Source organism: Orbicella franksi, chromosome 1, assembly GCF_964199315.1.
Source record: "Orbicella franksi chromosome 1, jaOrbFran1.1, whole genome shotgun sequence".
In the NCBI taxonomy this organism is placed as follows: Eukaryota; Metazoa; Cnidaria; class Anthozoa; order Scleractinia; family Merulinidae; genus Orbicella; species Orbicella franksi.
This window is the reverse complement of record NC_138145.1, coordinates 25,026,427-25,044,939: the sequence shown is the minus strand read 5'-3', so window position 1 is coordinate 25,044,939 and position 18,513 is coordinate 25,026,427. Positions and strand designations below refer to the sequence as shown.

Sequence of the window (18,513 nt, the reverse complement as noted above, 5' to 3'; positions counted from 1 at the left end):
AATCAAGCCCCGTTCAGGGTCACAGCACAAGGCAGAATCATTGACAAAAGCAAGTGGAAGCAGAAAGTGCCTAACATTGAAAGAGAAGATCAAGGTCATTCAGCTGTCCAGCAAAGGAGGGATTAGTACCAGAAAGTTAGCAAGTAGATTTGGATGCGGCAAGGCACAGATTACCAAAGTTCTGAAAAACCACGCAAAAATCATGTTCGGCTGGAACTCTAACGAGAAATCCGCTTTGCAGAAGAGATCAAATAATGAGAAGTTCAGCGAAGTAAATAAGCTGCTATGGTAGTGGTACGTAAGAGCCCGCAAGTCCAACATTCCTGTCAGTGGACCCCTCTTGATGGAAGAGGCGAAGCTAATCGCAGAAAGCATTGGAGAAAAGAGCTTCCAAGGTACAAATGGTTGGTTGCAAAAGTGGAAAAGAATGAACAACATTGCCAAAATGAACATCGCCGGAGAAGAGGGAGATGTGAGTTCTGATACAGTGGACATCTGGCAGGAGCGGGTTCTGGAATTTATCCAAGGCTATGCACCAGAGGAGGTGTGGAATCAGGATGAAACTGGGTCATGTTGGAAAGCCTTGCTGGAAAAATCCTTATTGGAAAAGGGAAAGTGTTGCCGTGGTGGAAAAAACTCCATGCAATGAATCACGGCAGCCTTCTTTGTGAATGCAGTGGGATAGGAAAGCCCAGTTTTAATCAGCAAAAATAAAAAGCCCCGATGCTTCTCCAAGTTAAAGGACATTTCCTGCCCGTGTGATGCTCACTATTACAGTAACAACCAAGCATGGATACGCACTGAAATGATGATTGACATTCTTACAAAACTTGACAATCGTATGAAAAGCGAAGGTAGAAACATTCTTATCTTTCTTGATAATGCGCCATGCCATCCCCCAGCACTTAAGGGTATGTTTTCAAATATTCGAGTGGAATTTCTCCCAAAGAATACAACTTTGCGGACCCAGCCCCTTGATGCAGGCATCATCAAGACATGGAAGGTGTACTATCGATGAAAGCTTTTGAGGTATGTTGCTGCTCAAATTGATGACAAACAGAGTGCAAGTGACATTATCAAGTCAGTCAATTTGTTAATGGCAATGGGATGGATGGTGATGGCCTGGGAAGAAGTCAAGCTGGAAGTAAGTGTTAGGTGTTTTAAGCATGTTGGCTTGTACCCCGAGGAGACCGGCACTGATGAGGATGATGATCCATTTGCTGGGGGAAAAGCTCATGAATTTAGAGGAGCTGGTTGCCCAAGTTTCTGGAGAGGCAGACATTGACGCTTTGACATACGCCACTGATATTGATGTGGGAGGCGCGGTGGCCTCATGGTTAGTGCGCTTGTCTCCGGATCAAGCGGTCCGGGTTTGAACCCTGGCCGGGGACATTGTGTTGTGTTCTTGGGCAAGGCACTTTACTCTCACAGTGCCTCTCACCACCCAGGTGTATAAATGGGTACCGGCAAACTTAATGCTGGGGGTAACCCTGTGATGGACTAGCATCCCATCCAGGGGGGGAGTAGAAATACTCCTAGTCACTTCATGCTACAGAAACTGGGATAAGCTCTGGCCTGATGGGCCACTTGGCTCGCATGCAGACTTTACCTTACCTTCACCACTGATATTGATCGTGAAGCTCTCTCCTATGAGCCAACTGTTGATACAAGTGATTCTAACTGGAGGAGGAATCTTTGGGTAGAGATTATTGAGAGTCACAATGCAATGGAAACAATAGAAAGTGATGAAGATGAAGACACGGACCAACCTCTTAAAGTTCCTGAGGTGTCATCTGTCAAAGGTGCCCTTGGGCTCGCCAAGCAGTTGGTAGAATTTGCTGACTGGAGGGGTGAAGAACAACTATCCTTGGCGGTTGAATGTGTTCACGATTTTCTGTGTGATTCTCAGCTAAAGTTGCTCAAGCAATCATCTCTTGACTCATTCTTTACCAAAAAATGAGGTACGTTTATTTGTATAGATGTGGCCCTCCTAGATTAGCCCAGGCTACCTGCGGGTTTGCGCTGTTGCTATTGTCAAGCTTGTTTAACTTAATGAGTATATATTTCTGTAAAATTGTAAATATGCGAGTCATAATAATAAAGTGTTGTAAAGTGTTGTTGTAAGTGTTGTATCTACTGTAGTACGAGTTACCAGATACTGACCTTTCACTCAATGGAACTACATGTACACTTGACATTAAGAACTGTTCTTTTTTGCCTTTAGTTAGTTTTGCTTTTGTTTCAGTTTTAAAGCAGTATCAGTGCATTGCTTGCTCATTTGTGAAGTATTTTGTTCTTGTTTATGTCAGAAATGTACAACTTTAGTGACATATTAAACCACAACGTAAGTGACACTTGCGGCCCCTAAGAAAGTGTGTTGAGCTGTTGCACTGGGCCTTGTGATTATAACACCAGGATACATGTAAATATGGTAATCATTTTAAACAGTTCAAGACAACACCTTAAATTTATTAGATGCTCCTTGTTCCTTAATTTTGTTAATGCACAGTATCTAAAACTACAACCAAAGAGATACACATGGTGTTTCCAGCCATTTTCACTCACCATGAACACCTCATGCAATTGTACAACCAAGGTCTGAGGCCTATAGGTCTAGTGTTTTTCCTTCGCTTGTTAACATGCAAATCACCAATAATGTAGCAGGCCTAGGGCTATCAAACTGAAAATAGCAATTCAATCCTATAAGTTAATATTTAGTTCCCTTTAACGCCTAGGTAACATTAAAGATTTAATTTGAAACTATCGTGAAACTTGTTCCGTTTGCCTTATTATAGGCAGCTTACTGAAGCGAACCATGATAATCTGAATAAATACTTTTGAAAGCTTGAATATATTTGTGGCTACTAAAAGTTATTACATGGGTTTAGATGGGAATTGGCACATGGGGTAAGTTTTTGCAGTGACCATATGCTAATGAGGCAAAATTTTGACCCAATATTATCTAATTTCTCGTAAGCGACCACCTAGGCTTGACATTTTGGGTGGTACTTACAGGAGGTTCGACTGTAATAATAATAATAATAATAATAATAATAATAATAATAATATTTTATATTGCACATATTACATGAATATATGATCACCTGCGCATTACAAAAGTGAGCTATAAAACAATATCTGTACCCCAGTCAATAAATGGCCCCATGCTGGCCATTGTAAAGACGTTGATATTGTAAGTCAATCCTTTCCATCTACTCTAGGTGATGCTTCTCACTGGTAAAGACAAAGGAAAGATTGGTAAAGTCACTGAAGTGGTTAGAAGCAAGAACTGGGTGTTTGTTGAAGCATTGAATACGGTAATATGCTCTCTAAACTTTTAAATTGTTACAAATGTTTTCCCACCTAGTAATGCAGTTGCTGGGTACAAAGATTCACATAAAAGGGGCAAAATTTATAGATATATATATATATTTATAATTTTATAACATTTTTATATATGTAAATGTGTGTCTCTTTATGTTGACTCATGCCTTTTTTTTTTTGCTTAGCATAAACGTTATTTGCCACCACAAGGTGATTTTAAAGGAGGGCTTGTTAACAGTGAGGCCCCCATGCAGGTCACAGAAGTTTCTCTTTTGGATCCATCAGATGGGTGAGCTGCTATTTCTTTTGTAGGTTTTGTACAAGAAACATTACAAAGAAGTAATTATTATGTTCCATCTATAGCCAGATCCCCTCTTAATCAACCACCACTTGTAGGTAATTGCAAACAGATAAGGGCAGACCTTTTTTGCTCTCGCCCTACTTTTCGCACGGCCAAAGTTGCTCTCACTCCATTTTTCATGCGGCCCGAATGCGTAAAAACTCTTTTGCATGGCCTGATTTTGTTCAGCTCATACGGGAGCACTTGCTACAGAGGCTAACTAATAGGAAGTCAGCTTACAACACAAAAGACGACAGAAGTTCTTAATTTGAGGCATCTCTGTGCACATCTGGTACAATTTCCAAATAGATATTATTATACTTGCAATATCACAACAAACCAACATTCACTTGCAAATATTGGATATGACAAATAAAATGTTCTCACATAAAAACAAATTCATCACCTAGTGGGCACCTGTACTGAGATCAGGTCAAATGCAGAGTTCACAATGTTTCCCCACCCCAACCTGGCTTCTTTGACCTTTTTATTCTTGCCCCACTTTTCATGTGGCCTGAATGCAAAAAAGCTCTTTTGCGCGGCCCAATTTCGTTTGGCTTGTGCAGAAGCGCTTGCTATGCAGGCTACCTGTAAGCTACCACATAGGCTTGGCATTTCTGTTGGTCTCTTATTGGAGGTCAAACTGTGTCCCAAATTGTGAAATATACAAATTAGTATTGCCTCATGGTGGTCATGTGATATGTAAACAAAGGACCTCCCGGAGGAAAGTTGTGGTGATAGTCTGTGTTTTCTCTAAAATCATTTTTGAATGAGGAAAAGGATCATTAAAGCAAGAATGTGAACTGGTGATTTCATTTGGTGCACCGGGTGAAAATGTTCCCCACATCAAGAGTATAGTACTGCACATACTGTGAACCTAAATCTCGACTGATATACCAGGGAATAATTTTGACATCTTATGCACAGGGTGTCAGGCAGGTGCAGTTAATATTGTGAATATTATGTGTGATGCACAACAGGATTGCACTCATTGCTTGTTTTGAGAATTAGCAAACTTTAGCATGATTGGCAGTAAGTTCTTTCTGTACCAGCTAATTTCAGACAGTAGTCAGGGCTGTTAATGAGGGCTGTAACCTGTAACACCTGCTACAGCTGAGTCTATTTGATGGGACATTGATGTTGCAGGTGTATTTTCCTATTGACACAATTTACCCAAAAAGTAACAAGTTTGCTACGGATGTGAAGATCGATGCTACAGGTGAATCAAAACTCAATGACAGTCCTGGTAGTTCCTTGATCATACTCTTGTCACATGCATTTGTACGTGTAGTTGATTAAAGCAGTTCACAAGGTCAATTTAATTCATATGTGTAAAGGAAGAATGTTGACTTTTTGTAGGAAACCCACAGAGGTGTCTTACCGATTCAATGAAAAGGGAGAAAAGATTAGAGTATCAGAACGTACTGGTCGCATTGTTGCTAAACCACCTTGGGAAAGAAGAGACTGGAAGAGTCGAGCAGCTGTGAAGGGTTAGTAACTCATTTGTTGACAGCAATCTCTCTAAGGACCTGTTTACATGGAGAGAGTTGAATTGTAGGAGGGCCATCCTCCACAACAAGCTGTCCCAAACATAAGAACTTCATTCATTTCTTTTTAAATAGAAGTGAACCCTTTGCATGAGAAATCACATTGTTAGCTCAGGCATTAGGAGGATGGTGCTGATACAAGTGGAGTGTCGATTGTTTGATGTTAGGTGGACTCCTTTTGGGCAAGCCAACTTTTTACCATGTAAACACTTTCATTTACAATTGATTCACACCTCAGCATACATCATTGAGTTATGATGCATGAAGGAAGTTTGGAGAGATCGAAAGAAGCATAAGAGTCACATGAGGTGAAGTCGAGAGCAACTGTGTTCTCGAAACTTCCTGCATGTATCGAAACTCGATAGTGTACCGCTAAAAGCGGGAATCAATGTTTTATGGCATTGCCTCATGCATTATTAGATCACGATGCACACTCGCATATACTGAGTTTCATGGCTCGGCCTTGCGATATGTTATATTTGGCTATTTGTAACTTGCCTTCGAGGGAAAAGTCATAACCTACAGAGCACATGTTAAACTGGGTGGGCCCTTGTGTAGGGGGGAGGTTATTCCTCCTACCAGGAGCACCTTTTCTCTATATTTACAGGCTCTGAGTTTCTATAACGTTACAATGGGTATTTTTTTGTGTTGTGAGCGGACATCATGTAAAAGGTAAAGTCTGCACACGAGCCTAGTGGCCCATCAGGCTGGAGCTTATCCCAGTTTCTGTAGCATGAAGCGACTAGGAGTATTTCTACTCCCCCCTGGATGGGATGCTAGTCTATCGCTGGTTTACCTCCCAACATTAAGTTTGCCAGTACCTATATTATACACCTGGGTGGAGAGAGGCACTGTGAGAGTAGTGTCTTGCTTAAGAACACAACACAATGTCCCCGGCCAGGGATCGAACCCGGACCTCTTGATCCGGAGACAAGAGCACCGACCATGAGGCCACGGCGCCTCTACAACCAGCGATGGGTTGTGTATAAAATCAAATAAGTTGAATAAAATACAAACCTGAACTGTAATTATTTCTACGGGTGCCCTCAGGTTTGATGTACCCTCTTCCACGACTTGTCTTAGAGAGGAAATTTGTCATCCAGATAAACGCAAATTTCTTTTCTGGTTTTATTCATTTATTTTTTCTTTGTAGATGGTGACTTTGACACGCCGTCATCAGCAGTTACCAAACAAACCTACTTGCCATCGCTGCTGTATTTTCACGAAGAGATTATGCACGCTCTGAATGTAACTCCAACAATTCCAAAAAAAGAACCTGACAGACGGGACTTGATGATGAAAGAAATTGAGAAAGCTGCAAACTGGGATGTTGAGAAAAAAGCAGATGGCAAGCGTAGTCTGATGGACAAAATGTACTTTTCCTTTACCTATTACACATATAAAATTAGGCAGTTTTTGAGAATTGATAAATTATAACCGAGTTCTTATATCTAAGTTTGAGTTTCCGACACAAAAAAATAATTCAAGAACTAGTCATACCTGTGGCTTTGACCTTGTTCAGAACAAGTATTCAAATAGACCACTCGGATTAAAGAGATCAAATTGTCTAATCCTTTTAAAACAGAGGATGTAGAAAGTAGAATGGTCAAAGGATGTTGTTTAAACTAAATCATTAAATATTGGTTTTGATATTTTGCGTCGGTTTAAAAAATGCGTCATTTCAGGAGCCCATGATCATTTTCGTTTTTTAGTAACTCTTTGTTAATTTTAATATGCTCTTTCCGTTTGGTTGTACCAGATTTTCGTTAATCAGGTCACGGGCCGTATGACCTGTTACCTATGAGAGTGGAGGTTAACATCTTCCGCTATTCATCTACCCTAAGGTAAATAACTGTTTGAGGATATACCACACAAGGGGAATAACACAAAAGGCATATATTGCGATTCGTATAGTGTACTCATCGGACAGTGATATAGGTCTTTGTAGGTTGGGATTAGAATGTTTCTGATCACTCGGTGGCCGAATGGATGTTGTGATAAACTTGCTTGGGTACTTTATTTATTAATTGCAGAATATTAAAGTGACATTTAAAGATTTTGAAACAATTTGACTTGATACAGTTACTACTGCTTATTTTACATTGACAATTGAATGAGGAGTGTATAGAGGACGGTGAACAAAAATTAAAATATACTTTATTTTTTAACGATTGAACCTAAAGAGCTGATTGTAGCGGAGAAAAGCACGGGAAGATTGCGACTTATGGTTTGCTTTGAGCATTTCGAAAACAGAGTAAATTTATAACAACCGTCGTAATCTTGTTACCATGCCTGGGCTTCTTTGAGCCAGCTTCAGGTTAGTCTGTTGCTAAAAGTTAAACAAAATTTGATAAACTAAATTACACGCTTTCTGGCGAAAGTAGGATTCAAACTGAGCGACAACTAAGATCACTGGACTCGAAGAGTTCTCCAAGGCAATAAGCAGGGCGATTATTTCTGAGCGCAAGTTCTCTTGAAGCAAGGGGTGGAAGGAGAGCTCGTTTGCTAGACAAACACAGCACAAGTTGTCATCGCTAACAATATGGACACCACTAAGAAGGAAATGGTTCAGTTTGAATACTTGTAAATTAGATTGATTCAGTATACAGTCGAACCTTTATTAAGCGGCCTGGTGCCCGTTTCTCGAAAGCCCCGGAAACTTTTCGGACCCGTAAAGCCATTTTTAGTTCATCTCTATCTAAAAACGGAGAAGTGTATACGCCTGAAACTTCTTGTATGAAGGGAACCTCTGTCCATATTAAGAATATGTGAATAAAACAACTCTGTAATCGTAAGGTTCGAGATTTTGCTATGGCTTTCCGGGCCCGAAAAGTTTCCGGGGCTTTCGAGAAACGGGCCCCTGGCCGCTTAATAGGGGTTTGTTTACCTTTAATATTTCCACCATCGGGTTAAAGCTTAAGTGAGCGTGGACTCACGTTAAGAAAATCATGATAAACGTGTGTTTGGATGTTTTTATCACTCGTCATCTTCTATTTCGGACTCTAATCAGCCATCGCCTTTTCTAAATTTTAGGTGGCCGGTTAATAGGGGTTTTATTTACAATAGTTTACGGACAATAATTTCGGGACTTTGATAACTGGCCGCTTATTAAGGGGTGGCCGCTGAATAGAGGGTTAGCTGTAGAAGAAAACTGGAAAAGCAACCTCGAATGTCGAGGATTAAAATATTCATGAAAATTGTGTCCTGATTGTACCCATGTAGTCTGTTTTCTCTGGCCACCATGTTCGTCATGATATTTAGGCCCGAGCAAGCCGCGAGACCGGAAATATTTCAAAAAAACAAAGCGGTGCGCGGGAAATTCAAATCTGGCTGATATTTGTTTACAAAATTTATCTTAATATTCAAGCCATTTTCCTATTCTGTTCAACTTACTGGGAGTTCTTCCAACATTTACTTTCGCGCTTACTTCCGTGGGATGTTCGGGTAATAGCGAACACCTTACGAACGTTTTCGAAGGTGCCCCGAAGATGAAATAAGTCCCAAGCCTCCCGTTGGAGGACAAGTCAAAATGGAGGGAGAGATGTAAAAAAACGTGGCCACGTTTTCAGGTAAAATATAACAATTTATATTTAATTAACTTATATCTTGACTAAAGAACCAACAGTGGTGACGTTTACATGTTTGTTACGCCATGTTTTCTGTTTCCAAGCATGTGCTGTCAAAGAGATAGTTTCTGGTCATTCTGCCTTGGTCATTCTGCCTTGGTCGTGGTCAGCACTGCTAAACTGTTTACACCTTGAAATCTGTCCGTTTTATTTATATCAGTCAATTAAGTTTTGATCAAACTGGAAAGAAGGGTGAAAAAACTAAAACTAGGGAAGGAACAAATAAAACAAGTTTGTATAGTTTAGACAGGTTGCAAAAGATGTGTGCAGGAGCTGACCCAGAAAGGGGTTGGTCCACCCAGCAAAATCCCTTCCTGAGCTTCTTGATCTGTGAAGCAAAGGCTCAGTGTCCTACCTCCAAATTGCTTTTTTCTTTGTTGCTTGAATTTCATCCTTCACCTTTTTAATTGGCTTAGCTGTAAAATAGTAGAATTTTTTTCATGCAATTTTCAACAGTTAATCTCAGTACATGTAGAATTTCTTTCCAAACCAGGACTGTCTGACTAAACTGAATGGATTTTTAGCTTTGTACAGATGATGGGTGTAAGGTCTGACCTAGAAAGGGGTTGGTCCACCCAGCAAAATCTCTTCCTAAGCTTCTTGATCTGTGAAGAAAAGACTGGTCCTGCCTCCAAATTATTTTGTTTTCTTTGTTACTCAAGCTTTATCATTCACCTTTGTAATTAGGCTTAGGTTTTAAGCAGTGGAACTTTTTTCATGCAATTGTGAACAGTGGATCTCAGTACATATAAAATTTTATTTAGGAACAAGGACTGTCTGCCTGTGCTGAATGGGTCTTGAGCTTTGTACAGGAGATGGGTGTAAGATCTGATGTAGAAAGGGGTTGGTCCACCCAGCAAAATCTCTTCTTGAGTTGTTTATCTGTGAACCAAAGACTGTTCCTAGATATAAATTGCTTTTTTTTTCTTAATTACCCAAATTTCATCATTCACCTTTGCGCTTCACTGAGCTTGGAAATAGTAGAATTTTTTTTACATATAATTTTTAAGAGTACATCTCAGGTGATATAATTTTTTTTTACTATAAAGCAGAACTGTCTGCCTGTACTGAATGGATCTTGAGCTTTGTACAGGAGATCGGTGTAAGATCTGACCTAGAAAGAGGTTGGTCCACCCAGCAATATCTCTTCCTGAGTTCTTGATCTGTAAAGCAAAGACTGGTCCTACCTCCAAATTGTTTTGTTTTCTTTGTTACTCAAAATTCATCGTCTACCTCTGTGACTTGCTTAGGTTTGAAAGAGTGTAATTTTTTTTTCATGCAATTTTCAACAGTGGATCTCAGTACATATAACATTTTATTCAGGAACAAGGACTGTCTGCCTGGGCTGAATGGATCTTGAGCTTTGTACAGGAGATGGGTGTAAGATCTGGCCTAGAAAGGGGTTGGTCCACCCAGCAATATCTTCCTGAGTTCTTGATCTGTAAAGCAAAGACTGGTCCTACCTCCAAATAGTTTTGTTTTCTTTGTTACTCAAACTTCATCGTTCACCTTTGTGATTGGCATAGGTTTGAAACAGTGGAATTTTTTCTTCTTGCAATTTTTAACTGTGGATCTAACGAGAGATAAGATTTTTGTTAGGAACAAGGACTGTCTGCCTGCGCTGAATGGATCTTGAGTTTTGTACAGGAGATGGGTGTAAGATCTGACCTAGAAAGGGTTTGGTCCACCCAGCAAATCTCTTCCTGAGTTCTTGGTCTGTCAAGGAAAGACTGTTCCTAGATCTCAATTTGTGTTTTTTTCTTTGTTACCCTGATTTCATTGGTCACCTTAAGTTTGCGATTAGCTGAGCTTTGAAATAGTAGAATTTTTTTCATTCAATTTTCAACAGTAAATCTTAGTATGTGTAGGATTTGTTTCCAAACTTCATTGTTCACCTTTACAATTGGCTTAGGTTTGAAACAGTGGAATTTTTTTGTGTGCAATTTTCAACTTACAGGGGATCTCAGTACATATAACACTTATTCAGGAGGAAGGAATGTCTGCCTGCACTGAATGGATCTTGAGCTTTGTACAGGAGATGGGTGCAAGATCTGACATAGAAAGGGGTTGGTCCACCCAGCAAAATCTCTTCTTGAGTTCTTTATCTTTGAAGCAAAGACTGGTCCTGGATCTAAATTGTTTTTGTTTTCTTTGTTACCCAAATTTCATTGTTCACCTTTGTGATTGGCTTAGCTTTGACATAGAAGAATTTTTTTCCATGCAATTTTTAACAGTTAATCTCAGATGATATAATTTTTCTTACTAACCAGGACTGTCTGCCTGCGCTGAATGGATCTTGAGCTTTGTATAGGAGATGGGGGTAAGATCTGACCTAGAAAGGGGTTGGTCCACCCAGCAAAATCTCTTCCTGAGCTTCTTGATTTGTGAAGCAAAGACTGTTCCTAGATATAAATTGCTTTTTTTTTCTTTCTTACCCAAATTTCATCATTCACCTTTGCGCTTCACCGAGCTTGGAAATAGTAGAATTTTTTTTACATATAATTTTTAATAGTAAATCTCAGGTGATATAATTTTTTTTACTAAGCAGGACTGTCTGCCTGTACTGAATGGATCTTGAGCTTTGTACAGGAGATCGGTGAAAGATCTGCTTTTGAAAGGGGTTGGTCTGCCCGGCAAAATCTCTTCCTGAGTTTCTTGATCTGTGAAGCAAAGACTGGTCCTTCAAGGAATTTTTTTTTGTGTCACTCAAAGTTCATTGTTCACTTTTGTGATTGGCCTAGCTGTGAAAGAATAATGTCTTAAGAGCTGACCTATCTGTAGAAAGGCATTGGTTCCACTGAGAAAATGAGTTTTCTTTTAGTTGACGGATTTATGCGGTTGCTATACATGAAGCTTTGAATCAGTAAAATTTCTGTTCAGTATAATATTCATGACAAATGCTACCAAAGTTCTGACACAGTGGGCAATGTCCCACTAGTACAGGCACCCTTTAACTTGATTTAGATAATGTGAATGAAAGGCACACTTTGTTGCCTGTTTTCTGAACCATTGTACAAAGAGGCACCGTCACATTGTTATTTTTTATTAAAAAACACTGTATTAAATTAATTTCCTTTTGTTTCCCTTCCATAGGTTTCACATGCGATGGCCTGTCTTCCCTGATGCCATCAGAAAAAAGGTAACTTTTGCTTTAGGTTTCTTGAGACTCTCTCAGGGGTACATCAATACAAATATCTGGTGTGACACACTTCTTTCAACCACACTGGTCCTGCATGGTAGTTTTTCACCTCTTTCTACCATATCTTGTCAGTTCTCTCTGAGGGAATTGTCACCCTCCCTCCCCCACCCAATCAGGCTGGTCTAGCTCATAGTAACTTGATAGGTGTCAGATAAGTGTGAACTGTTGTTCTCAAACTCATTAATAATTCATCAAGTTAAATCAAAGAAAATCACAACCATGAAGGGGGTTTGGATACCCGGTCTTAATTAACATAGATTTTGACGATTTTACTTCTCCGTTTACTTCTTAGTTTTAGTTTCGATTGAGAAGCTATATCAAACACTTGAGACAGTGTTTCATCGGCTATCCAAAGACCTCGAATTTCGTCAAAAATACTCTGCTACGCATCGTATTTTCAACCCTCTTCTCGGTGTTTGGATATCCCAATGAAACACTGTCTCGAGTGTTTGATATGTTACATGCAGGCAAAGCTATAGCAATGGCCATCTGCCATATCATTGTTTATTTTTATTATATAGCGTGCGCTCTCATGGTGTGTGAACTGCGTGAACACCCTCCCTATAGAGCACAAGTTAGAAAGGAAACTTGGGTAATTTCTCTTAAAGTTTTCCCTGTTGAGATTTACCAGTATGGGTATTGTTAAAATTTGACTTATTTTTTGGTTGTCAATTTTTGGATTAAGGCCGTTACCATGGCAACATCTCGTCTAATGACAGGCAGATATATTCCTCATTTTGGCCTAAACTCCTTAATATTTATACTTTTCTCTGGTGATTTTTTTTCATACTTGCCAACGTCATGGAAACGATATTGCCTGACATTTTGAATTGGTAAAAAGTCAAGGTTGTTCAGACGGTTTTTCCAATATTCTGCAATTTGTCATTCTTCTAAATATATCAGATCAACTCTGACAGATTTTAACAAAAATAGGGTATTTTATTTGAACCGTATGTGGTTACAACTGAGCCAAATTTGAAAAAAGAATTCACCAAAGGAAACGCGAGAAAATTCACTGTCAGTTTTGTTTTTTGTGCTCATGTTGACGTCACATAAATCGAAAAACACTGACGTTTTGCTTCGAGCGTGCGCAGATTACTTGAGCTTTTGTCTTATGCGCGCATGTAATCGTTAAACTATAGGGAGCCACCTTACCTCCAAACGCGCAATGCTGGCTAAAAGGTCACTAAAATATACGTCATTTTCAGATATAAGGTACGTTATTTCTTACGACCAATTTCAATCATGTAAAAGTTGACAAAATTTTCTCAAAATTACGCAGTGCCTTTTGAAATCCTACGGAATTTTTTGTATAACACAGCTAGGTTCGTTGCCAAAAACTGCACTATTCTTAGCGGTACAATTTCTTTTTAAAAGTTACGAAATCTTGTGCAGCACAGGCAGTGTTTGAATCAGACATTGTGTAATTGTTAGCTAGCAATTTAACAGTTTCCAACTTAAAAGGTGCTAAGCATTGAGCCATTTTCTTGTCTAATTCAGTCTGCGCAGTTTCTCGCCAAAAGATACGCAATTTCTATGAAAATCCTGCGATTTTTAGCCAAAAAATGTACATTATCTTGGCAAAGGATATACAATTTCTAGGTAAGATTGTGTGATTTTTAGCCAAATAATGTACACTTTCTAGCCGAAGGATGCGCAATTGATAGGTAAAGCCGCGTAATTTTTAGCGGAGCTCCTGCGCGAGCGGAGCCCCATACCTTAGAAAATTTGGTAACCCATCGATCTGAAAAATTGTGGTTGTCACGTGACTGTCCGTACGTACGTACGTACGTCCGTACGCACGCCAACACCTTGAAAACTAAGAGAGTAGCACCATTACCATGGCTACATCTTTGATTTTGGGAGTCCACGCTATTGTTAATTGACAGCTGTCACAACAAGCTATCTGCTGACCAGTGTCACGTGACTATATCGCGGGCTCAGGTTTAGAGCTCATCGATTTTGTGTTTTTTTAAGTTGACTGCTGACCAGTTACTGGTTTACTGATTGGATCGCAGGCTCAAGTCACGTTATTTCTCTGGGGAAGAAGGAGAGAGTATACGCAAAGGCAAAATTTTGGCGCAAATTAACCCCTGGTGCGTTGTTGACTTTTCTTTTGACATATTCCTTGTACAATCGTCTCTTGGAAAGTCCCTGATTTGGGTATAGTTTGTTAAAATGTAACTGGAAAAAATAGGAAAACCACACGCTGAACAATTACATGCTCACAATTGATCATTTTTTGAGATTCTGATCGAAGAAAAAATAATTCTCTCTTTCCTTTATCGTCAGTTATTGCAGTCAGGAGCTCCGCTTTTAGGCTTGGCTAAATCTATATATTAGCCAAAGATGTACAAAAGATACGCAATTGTCGAGCTAAGAACTGTTCAATAGGAAGCTTAAGAAAACCACGACGGCAACGGCAACGTCGCTAAACAAAAGGTTTTATGAGGAGAACAATGGCTGTGCACGTGCGTTATAATTCTTAGTACATTTCTTTGTCGTCCTCTGCAAAACAACAACGTGAAATGACCAAATTCTGCGGTCCTTGGAGAAGGTGAACCACGACGACTGATTTTTAATTCTTATTTCGAATTTATCGATGTGTTCTGGATTCAGTTTCGTGATAGCTTTGTCAGTGATAAACAAAGTAAATGACTTTAGGGTAACGCGAGGTTGGTAGGTAAAACGAAAATTCATTTTTTAATCGAAGTTGTCCTCGGCGTCGCCGTCGTGGTTCTTAAGCTCCCTATTTTCTAGGTAAAAGCGGCACAATTTCTCACTCAAAGCTCTGGAATTTCTAGCTGAAAGATTCGCAATTTTGTAGCTAAAAGTTTTGGAACTGGGAATAGTATTTATTATTTTATTTTCATTTATGTATTGATGTTTGGAACTTCTTTCTTTTAGGCCATCACACGAGTACGAAAAGACGACTTCAGAGAGAATCATCTGAGTTGATGCTGTTTAAACTTCGGCGAAAGAGTTGTTTATACCTTTATACTTGTTAATAGTTCAGCTTCCTGCTTCTAAGTTTCTTTTATAATGTGATTATTTATGTACAGTCAAGTCTGCGTCAGGCCAAGCGGCCGAAACAGCCGTGGCTTATCCCAGTTTCTAGTGGTATTTCTACACCTAGTTCATAACAACAGTAAAGCACAGGATATTAACGATGTGATTTTAAGTTAGAAAAGTGCGCGATGCTTGCTATTAACGTCTTAGGAAACATTTTGTTACTACTGGCAAACAGTTTGCCATTTGAATCAGCTTATATTTCGCAAACTATTTCTTTTCTCAATAGGTTTTGTGTAAGATAAACATTTCAGAATAGAAATTAGCGAAATCACACAACGCTTCGATATCATCTCGCTAGAATTTAAGTGCAGAAATGAAACAAAATTACGTCAAAAAATTATGTCAAATTGTTGAATGTGAATAAATAAACAATGGTTAAGTTAATTACAGGTGTTTTGTTCAAACAAAGACTTCAGTGCAGATGGAGTCTGACTGGGTGTTAGTTTTGTTTGCGTTCACAGATGAACAACCTATACAGTACTCTTGGTCACAGTATATTCGGTATCACCTTATCACAGTTACTTTTTATGAGCGCAGATTATTGGTATTCTTTGTAATGTAAGTCCACTTTGACATTATTTCAAAGTTGCCACAGGTAACGCTTTGTAATAGATTCAAATAAAAATCTTGGAGATGTTTAATTCATTGCCTCTATAATTGCTTCCGTTCTCCTTATGCATGGATATGAGAGACAATGATCACTTTTGGGCAGTATCCCGAAACACCAAAGATATTTTAGAAAAACGGCGGATTTGTCTTGATATAAAACGTTGTCAGGATGGTTCACTCTTTCAGTACGATTGCACATTCGTGAGAGATTTATCACAGGATAAGAAACTTCAGGAAGACCAAAATGGATTGAAAGAGTAGTAAGCAGGGTTCGCACTGTTACAATACGCATGCAGATTTGTTGAAAATGTACCACAAGGATAGAATTATTAATAGAATTAAAGAAGTTGTCTAAACAGCTCGTACTGTTTCAATAAGCATGCGTATTTGTTAAAAAAATTCCACAAGGAAAGAAGTAAACGGAGAATTTAAAACGGTCCACAAGGACACACACGCATGCGTATTTGTGTAAAGCGTACCACAAGGATAAGAAAGGTACGAGGTTTAAAGGGACTTCGTTTTCCCTTGGGTGTGGCGGTGGGGGATGGTGGATGGAACCCATCTAGATTTTTCACTCATTTTGAGATTAAACTTTCTTGATTGAGATACTATTAAAAAGTGGCCTTTTTCTTTGTAGCACGGTATTACTACTACGCATGCGCATTAAAGACTTGAGTACCACAAGGATTGCAAACTTTGTTTGATCCTAGTGAATTTGAACTGTTAGGGTGGTGGTGGGGGATTGGGATGGTTGTATCTATTTGTGTGTAGTATCTATTTGTGTCTAAAAACCGTCTTTTTTTGGTGTACTAGTAATAATAGCAATAATAGCAATAATAGCAATAATAGTAATAATAGTAGTAATAGTAGTAATAGTAGTAATAGTAGTAATAGTAATAATAGTAATAATAGTAATAATAGTAGTAGTAATAGTAGTAATAATGTTGAAATATTAATAATTTTTGCCTGTTTTTAACGTAACCCCCACCACTACATCCAGGAAAAGTAATCTTCCTTACAGTAACTTAAGTTTCTGGTACATCATACACAAATGCGCATACGAATCATACATTTGTGTGTGCATCATACATTTGAATACGCGTGTGTGAATATGCGTGTGTGATTTGTGTATTATAGTTTCTTAAGTTCCTGGTCCTTGTGGTATATCATACACAAATGCGCATGCGCATTAGGAAGGAAAGCAATTTAGTTTATAGTTCCTTAAGTCCCTGCTCCTTGTGGTACATCATACACAAAGACGCACACCCGGCAGATTATTTCATATAACACCGAAGGTTTTCAAGATTTTCCATTTTGCTTCACGGTCAATTTAGTTTAGTTGTTCTGTGTAGCTGTTTACTTGCTTTGCTTCACGTAGCTTTTATCATATTTAAGTATTTTTTTATATGTTCTTTTTTCATTTTATTTTCATTGGTACCTCTTATTTTTACTCATTTTTTGGTCAGGCAGGGTTCGACTCCGTGGCAAAGAAAATACGTCTGTGAATGTGATAAAGACAATCCGGATTGAAAAACGGGCAAAGAAATGTTGATATTGAACAAAAGTCAACCCATTTTTTTTATAGTTTTCCGCCGTGAAAATACATACAGTGCAATCCCGATTTCTCGAACCCTCGTTTTTTCGAACCTCCCGATAACTCGAACCAAAAGTAGTTTCCCTCTCCTCAGTCGAACACAGTAATTTTATCTCCGATTTTTCAAACCAATCTTCGGTTTCCCTTGCAGGTTCAAAAAACCGGGATTCCACTGTACAACGTAGCAATATCATTTCAACGCTATCCAGAACGCGTTTTTCGGCTTCCCACGACCAAGGACCGGGATGGGTATATATTTCACACACTGAATGCAGGAGAGTGTACTGAAGTCACATCTTTCCTTTCCGTGCATCGGGCAAATACATGATATTATCGTATTAAGTGGCAGTTTTTTTGAAAATCGAGTCCACTTAATGGAGGGACACACGACAAACCACATTTTCAGTTATCAATTATCTTTAATTCAAAATAATCGACTTTGACGAGTTTTTCTCAAACTCATTAATAGCTCATCAAGTTAAAACAAAGAAAATCACAACCGCGAAAGAGGTTTGGATACCCGGTCTAAATTAGCAAAGATTTTGACAAGTTTACTTCTCCGTTTACTCCTTAGTTTTTGTTTCGATTGAGAGAATATATCAAACTTTCGAGACACTGTTTCATCAGCTATCCAAACACCTCGACTTTCATCAAAAATTCTCCGCTGCGCGCCGTAATTTCAACTTTCTTCTCGGTGTTTGGATATCTCGATGAAACACTGTCTCTCGTGTTTGATTTATTACCTATCAAGAGAATGCAAATTTCTCTTTGTAGTCATTTTCATCAGACTATTCAATTTTATTCAAACTATTTTAAGAGGAACATCAAGCAAGATAAAGCTTTTCCCGCTTGAAGACTCCAGACACCACTGGGACGAGCTTGTTTGACCGGAACAAGAAGCTATAAATTACAGTTATTAGTACACGCAGTTAGTACAAGCTAACTGAAACGCAGATTTAAAATACACAAACATATTATGACATTGTGTACAAGTTTGCAAGAAGCTGTATCTACATTTTTTTCATTTTGGTTTAAAGCTCGGGTTAATTTCATCTCACTTGACAGCCGGCGTGAGCTTGCAAAGAAATAAGACGAGCCTTTCCTCTCAAACACCCCGCTCGTCGCTCGCCACCGAACGAGAGCCTGAAACAGGCTAGAGGGAACTCGTCCCATCCTTTCAGTCGGCAAAAACTGTGTATGGC

At 39.0% G+C, this 18,513-nt stretch overlaps 2 protein-coding genes across 3 annotated transcripts in view; both read left to right on the top strand.

Annotated features, from left to right (window-relative positions):
* The window catches only part of LOC145498430 (uncharacterized), a 3,462-nt gene extending 3,168 nt beyond the window's left edge, over positions 1–294 (top strand). Inside the window, exon 1 of the mRNA XM_081478365.1 lies at positions 1–294. This exon is cut by the window's left edge and continues 3,168 nt beyond it. Within this exon, the coding sequence (XP_081334491.1) occupies positions 1–292 (292 nt within the window). The 3' untranslated portion in view covers positions 293–294.
* LOC145498408 (large ribosomal subunit protein uL24m-like) overlaps positions 1–7,379 on the top strand; it is a 13,638-nt gene extending 6,259 nt beyond the window's left edge. The window contains exons 2-5 of one of the 2 annotated variants that reach the window (XM_081478342.1): positions 3,222–3,317; positions 3,510–3,613; positions 5,024–5,154; positions 6,365–7,379. In XM_081478342.1, the coding sequence (XP_081334468.1) occupies positions 3,222–3,317; positions 3,510–3,613; positions 5,024–5,154; positions 6,365–6,648 (615 nt within the window). In that variant the 3' untranslated portion in view covers positions 6,649–7,379. The remainder of the gene's footprint in view (positions 1–3,221; positions 3,318–3,509; positions 3,614–5,023; positions 5,155–6,364) is intronic. The other variant, XM_081478345.1, reaches the window with a different exon arrangement.
* The last annotated feature ends 11,134 nt before the right edge of the window (positions 7,380–18,513 follow it).